The sequence below is a fragment of the Oryx dammah genome, unplaced genomic scaffold (assembly GCF_014754425.2).
Source record: "Oryx dammah isolate SB20612 unplaced genomic scaffold, SCBI_Odam_1.1 HiC_scaffold_2, whole genome shotgun sequence".
In the NCBI taxonomy this organism is placed as follows: domain Eukaryota; kingdom Metazoa; phylum Chordata; class Mammalia; order Artiodactyla; family Bovidae; genus Oryx; species Oryx dammah.
Window position 1 is genome coordinate 50,107,058 of NW_024070186.1, and position 15,022 is coordinate 50,122,079.

The window sequence follows — 15,022 nt, forward strand, 5'->3', positions numbered from 1 at the left end:
TACATCAAAGGAGGTGTTTAGTGATAGGTAAGAATTCAGTGGTCCTGCCTTAAATAACCTCTCATTCTCCCAAACTGAGAAGACTTTTAGATTAGCAAGGTGCTAAATACAGCTACGGAAAAGGCAATGGCAACCCATTCCAGTACTCTTGCCTGGAAAATCCCATGGACACAGGAGCCTGGTAGGCTGCAGTCCACGGAGTCGCTGAGTCAGACACAACTTCACTTTCACTTTCACTTTTCACTTTCATGCATTGGAGAAGGAAATGGCAACCCACTCCAGTGTTCTTGCCTGGAGAATTCCAGGGACAGGGGAACCTGGTAGGCTGCCGTCTATGGGGTTGCACAGAGTCAGACACGACTGACGTGATTTAGCTTAGCAGAAATACAGCTATATCTCAAAGCACCTTTTTTACTTACTCATAAATTTGTGAAGATGAGTAGAAAGTTATTAAGACCATAGAAAAAAATCTGAAGTTTTTCATCCAGTTAATAAACAGTTAGGGTCAGAAACCTCTCTCCTCTCCCTTCTCCAGTTCACTTAAGGAGATTTAGTATAACTTCTGAAGTATAACCTGTGTATAGCAAGCAGCCAGATCAAGAAAATAATCTCTCCTAGTCATACTTCTAAGGCTCACTTTTGGTCCTTAGGAGTTTTAGCACCTTTCTTGAAACTACTACCTCCCTTCTATCAGACCTCCTTTAACTAGAGGCGGAAAAAAGTAAAAACATGCTGCTGTTTCAAACTCACCCAGCTTATAAGGATTTTAAAAGAATAAAGGCAGATAGACTGTTGCTTTTGGAAATGAGAAACAACATACTAGACAAGAATTCATGTGTATAAACATACAATTTTAACCAGAAACTTTAAAGATGTTTAGCAAAGGCATGGTGTATCCTACATCAAAATATCTCCAACTGCTGAAATCCATAATAATTAGGAATCATTCCTTACCAAAAGAAATCATTATCCCATATAGACAGTAAAGACAGTATGTTTTTCATGAGAAAGTAATTTGCAACTGTTCAGACATATAGTGCCAAGGAATCAGAGAAAGAGGAGGGTGGCTTCCTAACACTGGCATCAGAAAACACTTCTTTGTACATCCTATTGAGCGGAGATCATGTGCATGAAGCATATGTGCATTCTGATGTGAGAATGAATAGACGAATAAGTGAATAGCTATGGTTTTTCCTGTAGTCACGTTTGAATGTGAGAGTTGGACCATAAAGAATGCTGAGTGCCAAAGAATTGATGCTTTTGAACTGCGGTGTTGGAGAAGACTCTTGAGAGTCCCTTGGATTGCAAGGAGATCAAACCAGTCAATCCTAAAGGAAATCAACCCTGAATATTCACCTGAAGGACTGGTGCTGAAGCTCCAATACTTTGGCCGATGTGAAGAGCTGATCTCACTGGGAAAGACTCTGACGCGGAGAAAGACTAAAGGCAAAAGAAGAAGTGGGCAGCAGAGGATGAGATGGTAAGATAGCATCACTAGCTCAATGGACATGAATTTGAGTAAACTCAAGGAGATAGTGGACAGGGAAGCCAGGTATGCTGCAGTCCATGGGAGCCGCAAGAGTAGGATACAACTTAGTAACTGAACAACAACAACAAATTAGAGCACAGCCAATTCAGGGAAGTGCAAAGCTGCCTGAGGGGTGCACTAGGGTGATTTCAGCTGCCCAAAGGGATTGATGACCAAGGATCTGACTAGTCAGTGGTAAGTGGCATGGGAGGGGAAATAACAGAAAATTTCTAGAGTATCAAATAATCTATTTTGCAACTTTATACAGGAAGCAGACAGGAGCAACTATGCTTCTGCTACTAAAAATCATTTATAATTGTCTTTGATCTAGCATGAGTCAACATTCACGGGGCTTAAGAGGAAAAACTGTCCCCAGGAAATCCTGATCACCAAACTACCAAAACATACTCCAAATCTGGCCACTTCTCAGTATCTCTAACGTAAGTCTAAAGCCACCATCATCCTCAAGTACTGTCATAGCTCCAAAACTAATTTTCCTGATCCTACATTTATCCTTCAAACTCTGCTAAATACAGTAGCTAGTAATGCTGTTAAAGCTAAGTCAGATCATAAGGCCAGTATGGCCAATACAGAGTGAAGAGGATGGCAGGAAACTGGGGAAGAAGAGGGAGGGACACAGATCGCATAAAGGTTGGAAAACCACAATAAAAGTTTCTCTTTTTTTTTTCTGGATAAACAGAGAAGCCAGTGGAATGATGTTATCTGACATACAGTTTTAAAATATCACTATGGAGAACACTATAGATGGTATAACAAGGAAAAAAAAGGCAAAAATGAGCAAGACTGGAAGCAAAGAGGCCAGTTAGGATTTCAATAACCCAGGAGAAAACAAAAGTGGATTGATGAGGAAGGCAGTAGGGATACAAATGATATGAATGAGTCATATTCTGAATATATTTTGAAATAAAATTATACAGGATTCATTGATGAATTTGGTTTAAGAGAAAGAGGAACCAAAATGACTCAAGTTTCAACAGGCACAATGGAGCTGCCATTTCCTGAAATGAAAAAGACTAATGGAAAGTTACGACTAACCTAGACAGCATATTAAAAAGCAGAGACATTACTTTGCCAACAAAGGTCCGTCTAGTCAAGGCTATGGTTTTTCCAGTGGTCATGTATGGATGTGAGAGTTGGACTATAAAGAAAGCTGAGCGCTGAAGAATTGATGCTTTTGAACTGTGGCGTTGGAGAAGACTCTTGGAGAGTCCCTTGGACTGCAAGGAGATCCAACCAGTCCATCCTAAAGGAAATCAGTCCTGGGTATTCATTGGAAGGACTGATATTGAAGCTGAAACTCCAATATTTTGGCCACCTGATGCGAAGAGCTGACTCATTTGAAAAGACCCTGATGTTGGGAAAGATTGAAGGCAGGAGGAGAAGGGGACGACAGAGGATGAGATGGTTAGATGGCATCACTGACTCAATGGACATAAGTTTGGGTAGACTCTAGGAGTTGGTGATGGACAGGGAGGCCTGGCATGCTACAGTTCATGGGGTCCCAAAAAGTCAGACACGACTGAGCAACTGAACTGAACTGAATGGAGGAACAAGTTGGAAGGGATATAAAATTTCTGTTTTGGGTTGGCTAACTTTAAGGTGACTTTAGATATCTGAATGACGAATTCAAGGAGAAATTAGATATACAAGTCAGGAGTTAACGGAGAGGGCAGAGCTGGAGATATCATTGAGACCTCAGTTTGAGGGTTATCAGCACAAAGGTTATATTCAAAGCCATGGGATGGGACTACCCAGCAGAACTTGAACAGATGGTAGCTTCAACAACCTAGAAGTCCTACTGAAGTCTGAAGAACTGTCAGCATTAAGATTCTAGAGGAAGTAAGCTAGAGAAAAACAAGTGGAGACAGACAGACAATAAGATACTTAAAACAGATTTTGGGAAAGTATAGATATTGTTAATGATGAGGTAGGTAAAGACTGTCAAAGTGGGTGGCCAAGGTCAAGAAACTGAGAGGACAGAGAAACAAAGGATTGATTTGGGGATGTTAAATCACTGAGAATAATGACAAGAATAGTGGTGGAGACAGACACAGTACCCAGATGCTAAAATACTATTCACTGAACGAAGGAAAAACAGCAAAGAGATCTGTAGATGACTGCGAAAAGGCAAAGAAGAGAATGGTTTGATCTCCTAAGACTTGTCTCAAAGGGACAAGAGGAAAGAGAAACACAATCAATTGTGCAGAACCCTAATGTAGAAACAAGGTCCTTTGACACATGGAGGTTTGAAATGCAAAACTGCCTCCATTTGAAACAGCCAAGAGGAAAGTAGTTTTCTTAGGAAACAACCAGATTTAAATTAGACTAAGAAGTTAAAAGACAAAACTATAATGTTTACTCCAAAACACTGAGAACACAGATTTGGTCAGTGACATACTGTGAGTTCCAAAAGGTAGAGTGGTAGGATTTAGATGGGGAAGAGCCAAGTTTAGGACAGATGGCGGGGAATGGGAAAAAAGAGCCAGCTGTCCTTCTTCATTCTTCCCTGCTTCTGTGGTAGAAGAATCTAAATTTTTGCTGCATTCTTAGCCATGCAAAATAAAGATTATGTTTCTTAACTGCCCTAAAAACTGGGTGGAACCACATAGGACATCAACAATTCTTAAATCCAATGGGGATATTACAAAATCATCAACCTCATGGCCCAATCTGGGATTTATATCTTGTGGTGGGGGCAACAGATAACACTATCCAACAGTAATGGTTACCCACAGTGACAATATGAAAAATAAATGAATTACCTCTTATAAAAGCAATATAAATCAACATAATTGGCAAATTAAAACTTGGAAAATAATAACATGCTCCCTGCCATGCATCAAGACATACATAATGCAGCAACAAAACAGAAGGAACCAGGATTCTTGACCTTATAGAGAGTCCTACCAGTCCTATCTAACCTTTAAGTGATAGAAAACAAAGTTTTATCATGTTTGTGTCATCAGCAGTTAAACTTAATAGTGAACTAATGTAGGGGATTAATAGTCTTGAATGTGGAAACTGAGGTAAACAGGGATGTAATGAATGATGGAATAGTCCCCATGGTCAAATAAAGGAAGGCAGATAATCAGTTTAAATTGTCTTCTTCCTGGAATGGTTTTCTTAGGAGGTTTGTGGTGCTGAGGAAAAGTTCCATAAGAGAGAAAAGTGAAGTCTTGCTAGGAGCACATGTAACTCTGCCTGAGTTTCCAGCTCTAAGACTACAGGCTTCAACATTAACTCTTCTTTCTCCAGAGAGTCCTAATAGACACATCATTTCTCTGACCTCATCTCCTGTTTCCTCTCTTTTCACTCAAACTGCTCCTGTCACACTAGCCTCTATGTTTTGGGGCAAAGGAGAAGAAACCAGTGGACAGGGATCAAATGGCAATACAATAGAAACAGAAGATAACTGAGACAGCATGGTCCCAATAAGTCATCTGATCAAGGACACTGATAATGGAGTACTTCATTTGTAGACTGACAGTTCACAAAAACATAAATAAGGATGGTCAGTGGGCAATCAAAAACATGAAATAAGGCACAGCCTTAATTTTAACGAAAGAAATGAAAATGAAAAAAACTAGATACCATTTCCTGTTGTCAAAGTGACCAAATACAAAACACCCAGAACTCAGCACTGGCATAGAGAAACATAGTCACATACATTAGTGAAGAGCAGGAAATTGGAAATTGGTAATGGTTATTGATTCTTTTTTCGCCCCACCTCTCAACACTTTTGATTTCCTTCTCCAGCTCTGGGGAATCTCCTACCTTATAAATAAAAAAATTATTTCCTCTGTAGCCCTCCTTATAGTTAGGACACAGGCAAATTACCTAGGTTTTGCCAATCTAACACATCTATGCCATATTTTGAGTTAGAAGATACTGATTTGAAGTAGGTATATATAAGGAATTTACCCTCGGAAGAATTCCTAGTCATAGGAATTTGTCATATATCAGTACATGTAAATGTATACCAAGAGACATATACAAACTGTACAAGCTTGTTTATTACAGAATTCTATATAGTACTATCAAAAACCAGAAATTTAAATGTTTATCAGAGATTATACACTCATATTCCAGATACATGTGTTTTTAATGTGGAGTAGAATTAAGAAAATAGAATTAAGAATTAATGTTAAGAATTAGACTTAATATTATGCTAAATGAAAGCTGTCACAAAAGGGCAGATACTATGTAATTCCCTTTATATGAAATACCTAAAGTAGTCAAATACAGAGATACAAAAAATAGAATGGTGATTACCTGGCAGGAAGGAGGAATGAGGACAGAGATTCTGTTCTGCAAGAGGGAAAAAGTTCTGTGGATGGATGGAGGTGAAAGTAGTACAACAATATGAATGTATGTAATGCCACTGAACGGTACACTTTAAAAAGGTAAGATAGTTTACAAAAAAAAAAGAAAGAAAGAAAATTAGATTTCAGAACAAAAACTAAAAGGTAAAAGCACTAAGAAAATGAGAAAAATTTTAGGAGGGAAAGAGGGAAGGTATGACTTGTCAACAAGAATATAATATAGATAAAACACAGCAGAGAGCCTCAGAAGTGAATAAGAATATGAAGGACAGATAACAAATGCAAGCATTAGATCACAAGTTTGTTTCCAACAGGTTCTGTTTGGGTCATTTGCACACTGGCTAACCCATGGGTATTGATACCAACAGTTAAAATTAATGGTTTGTTGACAATTACCCAAGGCTCTGTTTTTAAAAGTATTATTCTTATCAACAGTTTTCTAAATTGATACCTCTGATTAGACTCCTAAGTCTCTTTTCCAGTAAAGACAGGAGTGAGAGAGAAGCAGATCTTTACTCAGATTGGTTCCATCATAGAACCACTTGTAGACTAGAGCTGGCATCTCTCATATAACAGGAAAGGCAGAGGAAGATGCACCATTTCCAGGGACAGATTCAAACACCTAATAAACAATGGAAACAGGGCTGGCAGTATCGTTCAATTACTAAAGACCTCCAACCCCCACCCTATTCCAACTCCTGTACGTATTTGAAGCATATGTATTGGGGCTTCCCAGGTATGTATAAGCAGTGGTATTCATATTTCCTTGCAATTCTAGCTCTAAGCAGAGCTAGCTATACTTTAATCTTATTCATATTGGTTATATTTATAATCCAGGATGGCCTAATAACTTTGAGCCAATAAACCATGTGATTCACAAAATTAAAAATAAGTAGTCATCTTTAATTCATCCTTTTAATTCAACTAGCAGAGAAAAAATCACATTCAACTGACAAACTAGAATGCTGTACAGCTATTTAAAAATGAGATGAATCTATATGTATCGATACAGAAAGATGTCTGTAATATCTTAAATGACAAAAACAAAGTATACAGCAGTATTATGTAACTCAATCTCTTTTGTGATTAAAAAAATAGGAGGGGAGGAGATATATATTCATTAATGCATACTAAAATGTTTTTCTCAAAAGATGTGCAAGACACTTAATGAAGGCTTTGTAAGGGTAGAGACACTGGTATGAAAAGGGAAGCTTCTAATCCTCATTTCATACTATTCTATACTGTTTGAAGTTATCATGTTCATAATATTTTATCCATACATTTATAGTTTTAACATAGGAATATTTGAATGGTATATTCATGGCTTAGTTTTGCTTTTTCCTTTAAGCATTTCTGCATTAAAAAAAAACTAATAAATATTTTGTCATAAGATCCACCATTCTCATTCTCTTAGCAATTTCTACTGCATTTCACACACTTCTGACAGAAACCTTCACTCCATGATCTTCCAAACACTGTACTGTTTCTTCTATATAAAAAATGAGGCTAATAATACCTACCTCACAGGTTGGTTATGATGTTAAATGAGAGAGAGTAGACATGAGATTGGGGGGAAAAAAAAAGACATCTTACAAATGTCCAGTAGATTGCCTGAAACATCGGAAGAACTTAACTATCGGCTATTTGTAGTGAAAACTGGTGTTTCATTACCCTTCATATATTCACTCTGTTCTGAGCTACAAAGAATTTCTTCTTGGAATACCACTTACTCCCTCTTAGCCCATATGGCTTCAATGGAGTCAGCATGAGACCTAGGCTTAAGTCAATTAGAGCTTTCCGAAAGAAACTTTTATTCAACTAAAAGACAGGGAAGAAAGACTCTCCTTAACTTTCCAGGTCTTCAAGTTTATATTCAAGGCAAGAGTTACTATAACTGTCTTACCATACAGCAAGGGGAGAGCATGGTGGTATCAGAGGCCATGATGTGAGGTCTGAGACTAATGCCAAGACAAGGGAACACAATGCAGAGCAAAGAAACACAGTCCTAGTTCTTTCTTTGAATACTGAATCCAGTTATACTCACCTAACTTCTTGCTTACGGAAGCTATTTTTTTTCCTCAAGACAATTTGGATTCGGTCTTCTGTCACATATTATTATAATGATGACAAAATTTAACTATGCACTTAAAGAACTGCAGATGTTAATTTTAATTCTATTCCAATTTTTCCCCTTGAACTTTTCTTATTTCTTCCCATGGGGTACAACTTTTTAAAATACAAAAAGTAGGGTTCTCTTCTCGAACTGCCTGAAATTATAGATAATGGCTGTTAGTAGATGATTTTGGACCAGAAAGATGAGACTTGGTTATACTTTCCAAGGTGGTTTTAACTTGAGTCCATCCCAACAGAATCAGCTCCTTTTTATGCAAAGTACTAGCAAGGATCAATCAAGAGGGAGTAAGTCTACTTCTTGTGACCCTAATCTCTTCTCAGATCACTTCTTCACTTATTCTGAGTATCCGACTTTCACTCTAGATTTGTCTCCACTATAGCTGTTGGTTATCAATGTCTGTTCCTCATTATCAATCTGAGTTAAGCCTGTTTAAAAAGTATTTATTCTGTTTAAAAAATATTTATGGTTAGGTTCAACTAAATCTAAAGCTATTGGTCACTTTATTGATTTTCTGAAATTACATTTCTTATCAGTCACTAAGACCAAACATTATTTACAACAACCATGAAAGGTAGTAAAACTAAGATTTATTTGTGACTTATCTTTCTTATCCCCTCATCACTAATCCAGAGATTTACAAAGAATACTATCTAACTTTAAGAGCTCAGACTATTAACTGTTAAATGTGTCCAGATTTTTACCATTCTACTGCATAGTCACCTCTCACCTCCTACATACAGAAGTGGACAGTAACGATCTAAGCCATGCTTGATCTCAGTCTCTTTCTCTTTTCATACATCCCGCATAAATGTTAACATTTTTTTTAACCAAGTCACTCCATAGCTCAAAATTTTTCCAATATTTTGAAGATTTATCAATCTAACATCCTTGACCTGGTTTTCAAGACTCTTCATAAACTAACCTTCTTCTAACTTGACACCCCATTATTCAACCTTAGCACATACCCTAACAAGGTCAATGTTATAAACACAGCAATATCAAATGCATGCAGTGTGTATGTTAGATGAACAATCATAAACGATCCTATGCGGTAGGTATTATACGCTGGTTTCATAATAAAAAGAGTTTGACAAACTGAGTACATTGTCTAAGTAGGTAGCTTTAAAAAAATGATGAGACTTGGGATTCTGTTATCTGTTACATCTTTCTCCTACATGGTGCTCTGTTTCCCATATACATTACTCAATTTGGTCTAGTCTTTGCTTTTTTTCAGGGTTAATATCTCTCCAACTTGGGTTTAGTAGTATTTTACAGACTTGAAAATCCAAAAGATTCCAGATGATTTCAAACAGAACTGATGTACATGTTCTGGTACACCTACCAACCAAATTTTTCATTGAACTTTATTGTCTGTAATTTGTCTTATGAAAATAATTTTTTTCAACTACAAATTTTAAAAAGTGTATTACAATACTGAGTCAGTGTTTATTCAAATCACCTTAGTCTCTCAACCTCACTGAATTCTTACACTTGAGGGGAGTGTCTTCCACACCTTCAACTCTTGAGAATCACGGAACCTTAACATGATGCTCCTCAGGGCAAGAATCATACTTTCTTACTTAGAATGACAATGTAAATTCACTCAATAAAGATTTATTGGGGCCTCAGTATGCCAAGTCCTAAGTATGCAAAAGTTAAAAGGGGAAATAAAAGAGGCTCCCAGTTCTCAGTCAAGTACTTAAGAGTCTCTGAATAAATGTTTGTTGGACTTATTCAGATCAATTAATGGTTAACAGTGCGATGGGATAGGACCAAGTTTACTAATCTGATCAAAGTTCTGGAAAAACTAACTCCCCAGAAAAATTCACAAGCACACAGAATTTTGTACTCAATTCCGGGGGCAAGCGGGGGCTAGGGTAGTGGAGAAGTGTTATGAACTTCTCTGAACCCCAATCACCTACTACCAGATCCACAAACTCCTAGTTAAAAACCCATTAACATAACTGAATTATCTGGGAACAGGAATACTTGCTCAATAATCCTGATTATGCCCGAGAGTGCAGAAGCTACTTAAGAAATATCTGCAGATCAATAATTTCCCATAACCAGACGACACCAGCAAATCGTTTCTTCCATTACAGAGTCTTTCAGTCGAATGATTTTAAAAACTCAAAACCCCTTTTCACTAGTGACATTAATGACCTAACACCAATAACTCGAAATCATTATTTGCTATTCACTACACGATCATTCACCAATCCAGATCTTCACTCCTCCGTGTTGCCCCTCTGCTCCCTCCAAATTCAGGGCTTCCTCCTTCGCATCCCAAAAGCTAAGTCCAGAGCGCCCAGTGAGACGGGCAATAACTGATGCTCCAAGCCGCACACACAGTCAAAGTAGGGAAGGTGAATCCAGTAAAGGCCACAACTTCCAAATCCTTTCCTCAACTGTCGCTTGGAAGTAAACAGATTTACCTTAAGTTCCAGGAAAGCTGGGTGGATCTTTCTCACAGAACTGAGACCAGTTACCAAGAAGCAGCGGACCGCCCTGTCACCATAGCGACTTCTAAGAGCTAAGCGCACTCCCTCTTCGCGCGATACTTCCCCTCAGCACGTCATCCGAGCAGGCCTGAGGCCCCGCCCCTCAGTGGGCCCGCCCTCTTCTAAAGGGACGTTATTGGAGGACTGGTCCTTGACTTAAACTGTAGGACGAATTCCACTTTATCTTTCTCAAGATTTGCAAGGTTTTTTTAAAAAAAAATTTATAAGAGTGCTATTGCCGTAGGGCCACGGAAAACATTGTTTCGCTTTTTTTCACTTAGTAGAAAACGTTCCCTGCAGCTTGGGTCCCGCCAGGGGTTCGCGCATGCGCGTAAGGTATCAGAAGATGGCGATAATCGCCGCATTTTTTTCAAATTAATGGTTCCCAGAAAGCATTGCGCGCGTTTGTAACGAATTTCCGTTCGAGTTTGTATTTTAGGCGCCATTTTCGAGTGAAGGACCCGGAGCCGAAACACCGGTAGGAACCGGGGGGGCTTATACAACCGCTTCCAGCCTTGGTCTGAGTGGACTATCCCGCAGGTAAAGTACTTCTTTTCCTGATCGGTTGTCACACTCTCACTTCCTGCCCGGTCCGCAGGCGCCTGGAAAGAGGCCTTGAGCTGGAGCAGCCGAAGTCTAGGCTGAGGCTGCCTCGGGGAGATTTCGCTCGCTGTCACCCCTCCCCCCTCAGTCGCTCCCCGGCGGTCGAAGCTCCCGCGCGCTTCTCCCGGGCGCCACTTCTCTGAGCTACTTAAGCGTCGATTGTGGCACTGGGGCTGGGGGCCCTCTCAGCCCTCGCGGACCTTTTCTCAGAACTCTTGGTCGGCTACCGCGTCGCCCCCTGTCCCGGCCCTCTGCCCGTTTCTCTTCTCCCGAGGGACTAATCACTAGGTCTGAGCCCTTGCTGGGGGCCTTTCGTAGTTTACTGTCCAGCGGGATTCGCCGAGGACCTCAGGGACAAACCCCTGCCACCCCAAGGTGGTGGAAGCGGAGTTGGCGCTGCCGGCTTCCGATTTGAAAATCGCGAGCGGTCGGCCGCAGCCGCCCGTCCCCGGCCGGCGTGTAGAGGGGGACCTCAAAGCCCCCCGGCCGTCAGCCGCGCCAAGGGCTAAATGGCGGGGAGAGGAAGGTGGGCGGCGAACCGCCACTTCGTTCCCGACTGCTCTGCGAAGAGTTGAGAACCCCTCAAACCTGAAGCTAGAACGGACTCAGAGACAAGAATCTGTGCGCTCTGATCCCCAGCCCCGAGAGCGTGGGAATGTCCGTAAATGTCGGCGTGCGGGGTTTAACTTCGTTTAGAAATGACGTTACAGTATTCTTACACATTTACACTGTGGGCGGAGGAGGGGGACATTAAAAAAATAAAAAGAACTTAAGCAGTTGCTCTCTTTGCTCGCTCCGCAAGCACGTCTAGGAACTTGCTTAGAACTTGAGAGGGCGAATCCCGCCTTCCTGGCACTTGAGTTTTTTGTGCCTTCTTTCTCGAGGACTCGCTGGCGTTGCGCGGGGTTTTTAAACGGAGCCCTAGAAAACGGGTGGATGAAGTTTTCCCTGAGTGGGACGGGTGGCGGGCCGACGGGGAACTTGATGGCACGGCCGGCGGCCCGCGGGCTGACTTGCACCCGGCTTTCCCTCGGCTCCAGCGACCATGCCCCGTAAAGGCACCCAGCCCTCCACTGCCCATCGCAGAGAGGAAGGGCCGCCGCGGTCCCCGGACAGCACCTGCAGCGACGCGGAGCCCGATCCGCCGCCCGGCCGCGCGAGGAGCCAGGCGCTGGCCACCGCAGGTGAGTAGCCCTTCGCGACGCCGAAGGCAAGCGCGTGGAGACCCGGCACCCAACCCGGGACGGTTGGTATTCCAGGGCGCGGACGAGAAGGGCTGCGGGGTTGACATGCGAAGGTCAAGAAAGCGATTTTCACAGATTCGACAGTGTGAAATTTCGGTTAACGGTGCTGGAGGGATGGGGGCTAGTAAATAGCTAAAATTCTGAACTTCTGTTCATTGTCTTGTATTTCCGCGGAAATCGACACGGTCAGCCAGAGTGGATTTTTTTCAGTTTCAGCGTAACTATTTGTTAATATGATGAAAAGTTGCTTAATCGTACAACTTCACCTCGGTGATCTTAAATTGCAAAGAGAAGGTAATTTGCTCCTACGCCCGCACGCGCGGTAGGTTTTGTTGAGTCCAGGAATTGAGTGACATGAAACCCCTGTAACTGTCACGGGAGCTCGCCAGTGTCCAAAGTTAGGGTTCCAGATGATTAACAGATCCTGAAAGTTGGATCTAGAGCCGTAAGATTTGACCACCTGTTCAGGCAGGGACTCAAGTGATTGTGGATTTTCCAGATTTGCATTACGATGTAGTGTATTGAGTCCTAAAAGGTACTATAGAATTTTGTGGCCGATGGCATCTCTTTCAAAAATTTCCCCTTGTCATAAGACAAAGCCTAAAGACTGTCATCCTTTGTGAATGTAAGATAATACTGTATTTGAATGAAAAATAGAGATTCCTAGGTTTCATAAATGACGTCTTCAAAGATTAGCAGGCTACAAATTGCACTGATGCAGGCTTCCCCTCTCCCCCTTTTTTTCCTTTCCTTTGACTGACTTAGAAACTCCAAGTGAGGAAATTGATAATAGAAGTTTAGAAGAGATTTTGAATAGCATCCCTCCTCCCCCACCTCCTGCAATGACCAATGAACCTGGAGCTCCTCGTCTTATGATAACTCATATTGTAAACCAGAACTTCAAATCTTATGCTGGGGAAAAAATTCTGGGACCCTTCCATAAGGTATTTGACAATTTTTAAATAGCTATTGTAAGGTAATGCATCTTTATTACAAACTGTTTCAGTTTTGTAGTTACTGTATATTCTGATTGATACATACATGGTGTGGTTTCTATGCTTTTAACTACTGAAATTAGCTTTTGTTTATCTGATTATCTTTTGGTACCTTTCTTTATAAAGTTTTCCTCACTGAATAGAATTTGTGGGTTTTGTTTGAAAAGAATATTTTCTTTTTAACTGTACGAATGAATTTTGTAAAAAGTCTGAGTCAAAATTAGAATATGATCTTATTTAAAGTATTGAAACTTGTAACATACAAGACATGATCTATGAAAACTATCTTCTAGCAGCAAAAGCTTTTTAAATACTTGTAGTTTTGCTGCAAGTTAAATTATTTTAAATTAAAATCAGTAGTATAACCTTTTTAACTTTTTTTTTCCTGTTCTTTTTATGCAGCGATTTTCCTGTATTATTGGGCCAAATGGCAGTGGCAAATCCAATGTTATTGATTCTATGCTTTTTGTGTTTGGCTATCGAGCACAAAAAATAAGATCTAAAAAACTCTCAGTTCTAATACACAATTCTGATGAACATAAGGATATTCAGAGTTGCACTGTAGCTGTTCATTTTCAAAAGATAATTGATAAGGTAAGGGATTTTGTTTAGTTATTTGCATCAAGTAAGGAAGACAGGATTTCAGTGCATTACACATTTTATTATTTTGGGCTTAAATTAGCTTGTAAAAATTAGTATATGGTTAAAGCAGAACCAATATTGATTTCATTGCCTCCATGATCGTATTTTCTTTTTGAGGTGTGATGGTGGCTGTTAAACTTAAAATATTAAAATTTTTAGGGAAATGAATTATAAGTAGCTCATAATTGTACCTTTTTGAGCAGTTCTAGTATCTTGAGTACCAGTTTTAAAGTTACGTTTTCATTGCTTTCAGATAAGTTACCTAAACTTGAAAATGTAAGTTGACTAATTTTACCATCTCCGTTATTTCAATTCACGTTAAAGTTAGTAGGAATCTATATGTGGGATATGAAAGAACTTAGCTTTCATATCAACTACCCTTTTAAAACAGCAGAAGGATAAGCTAACTTTTTTTTTCCCCCCTCTAAAAGGAGACAGTTATACATAAAATGCCTATTTGGGTTATTTACATGGCTCTGTTGGTACTGGGGTTTTTCTCTTCTGTTTAATAATCAGCTTTGGGAATTCGTGGTTCAAAACTGACTGGAACCTAAAAATGTAGAAAACTAATTACATAATGAAATGAGGATGTGATTTGGCCTCTAGATCTTGTTTTTAATTTTAATGTAACGAGCTTTAAATAAATCTACATGGTGGTATATATTTTAATTTTGTTTCTTAGTGCTTTTCTGTTATACAGTTTGGGTTGGAAAGTAGATAGCCAGTAAATCAGATTTGATTTTGTAGCTTATTAATTACACTTGATTTGTGTGAAGTTTAAAAGTTATGGTTTCAAAATGACATAGTTTTTAAAGGAAAGCAAGTTTTAATGTTAAAGCAGATTTGCCCTTCATTTCTTTTTGTTTGATTAAAAAATAGGGGAATGTAGTTGTCAGTTCTTTGCAGTTCTTTTTACCTTTAATTGATAGCTTAGTTTTCACCACCACCCCCAAAAAATTAATCTGTATCACCGAACTACCATCCCCTCCCTTTTTCCTTGAATCATCCCTTGCAGCTTTTTTTTAATGAACT

The 15,022-nt window shown here is 39.8% G+C and overlaps 2 protein-coding genes across 4 annotated transcripts in view; one reads left to right on the forward strand and one right to left on the reverse strand.

Moving 5' to 3' along the window:
* The window catches only part of IFT80 (intraflagellar transport 80), a 134,132-nt gene extending 123,566 nt beyond the window's left edge, over positions 1–10,566 (reverse strand). Inside the window, exons 1-2 of one of the 3 annotated variants that reach the window (XM_040247865.1) lie at positions 10,441–10,566; positions 7,916–8,138 (exon numbers count right to left, since the gene is read on the reverse strand). The gene's annotated coding sequence lies outside the window, so the exon portion shown is untranslated. Of the gene's footprint in view, positions 1–6,322; positions 6,457–7,915; positions 8,139–10,440 lie in introns of those variants that run through there. The other 2 variants (XM_040247857.1, XM_040247875.1) reach the window with 2 other exon arrangements.
* Positions 10,567–10,929: 363 nt separating this feature from the next.
* Positions 10,930–15,022, forward strand: part of SMC4 (structural maintenance of chromosomes 4) — a 31,901-nt gene continuing 27,808 nt past the window's right edge. The window contains exons 1-4 of the mRNA XM_040247895.1: positions 10,930–11,046; positions 12,150–12,293; positions 13,119–13,297; positions 13,751–13,942. Coding sequence (XP_040103829.1) covers positions 12,155–12,293; positions 13,119–13,297; positions 13,751–13,942 — 510 coding nt within the window. The 5' untranslated portion in view covers positions 10,930–11,046; positions 12,150–12,154. The remainder of the gene's footprint in view (positions 11,047–12,149; positions 12,294–13,118; positions 13,298–13,750; positions 13,943–15,022) is intronic.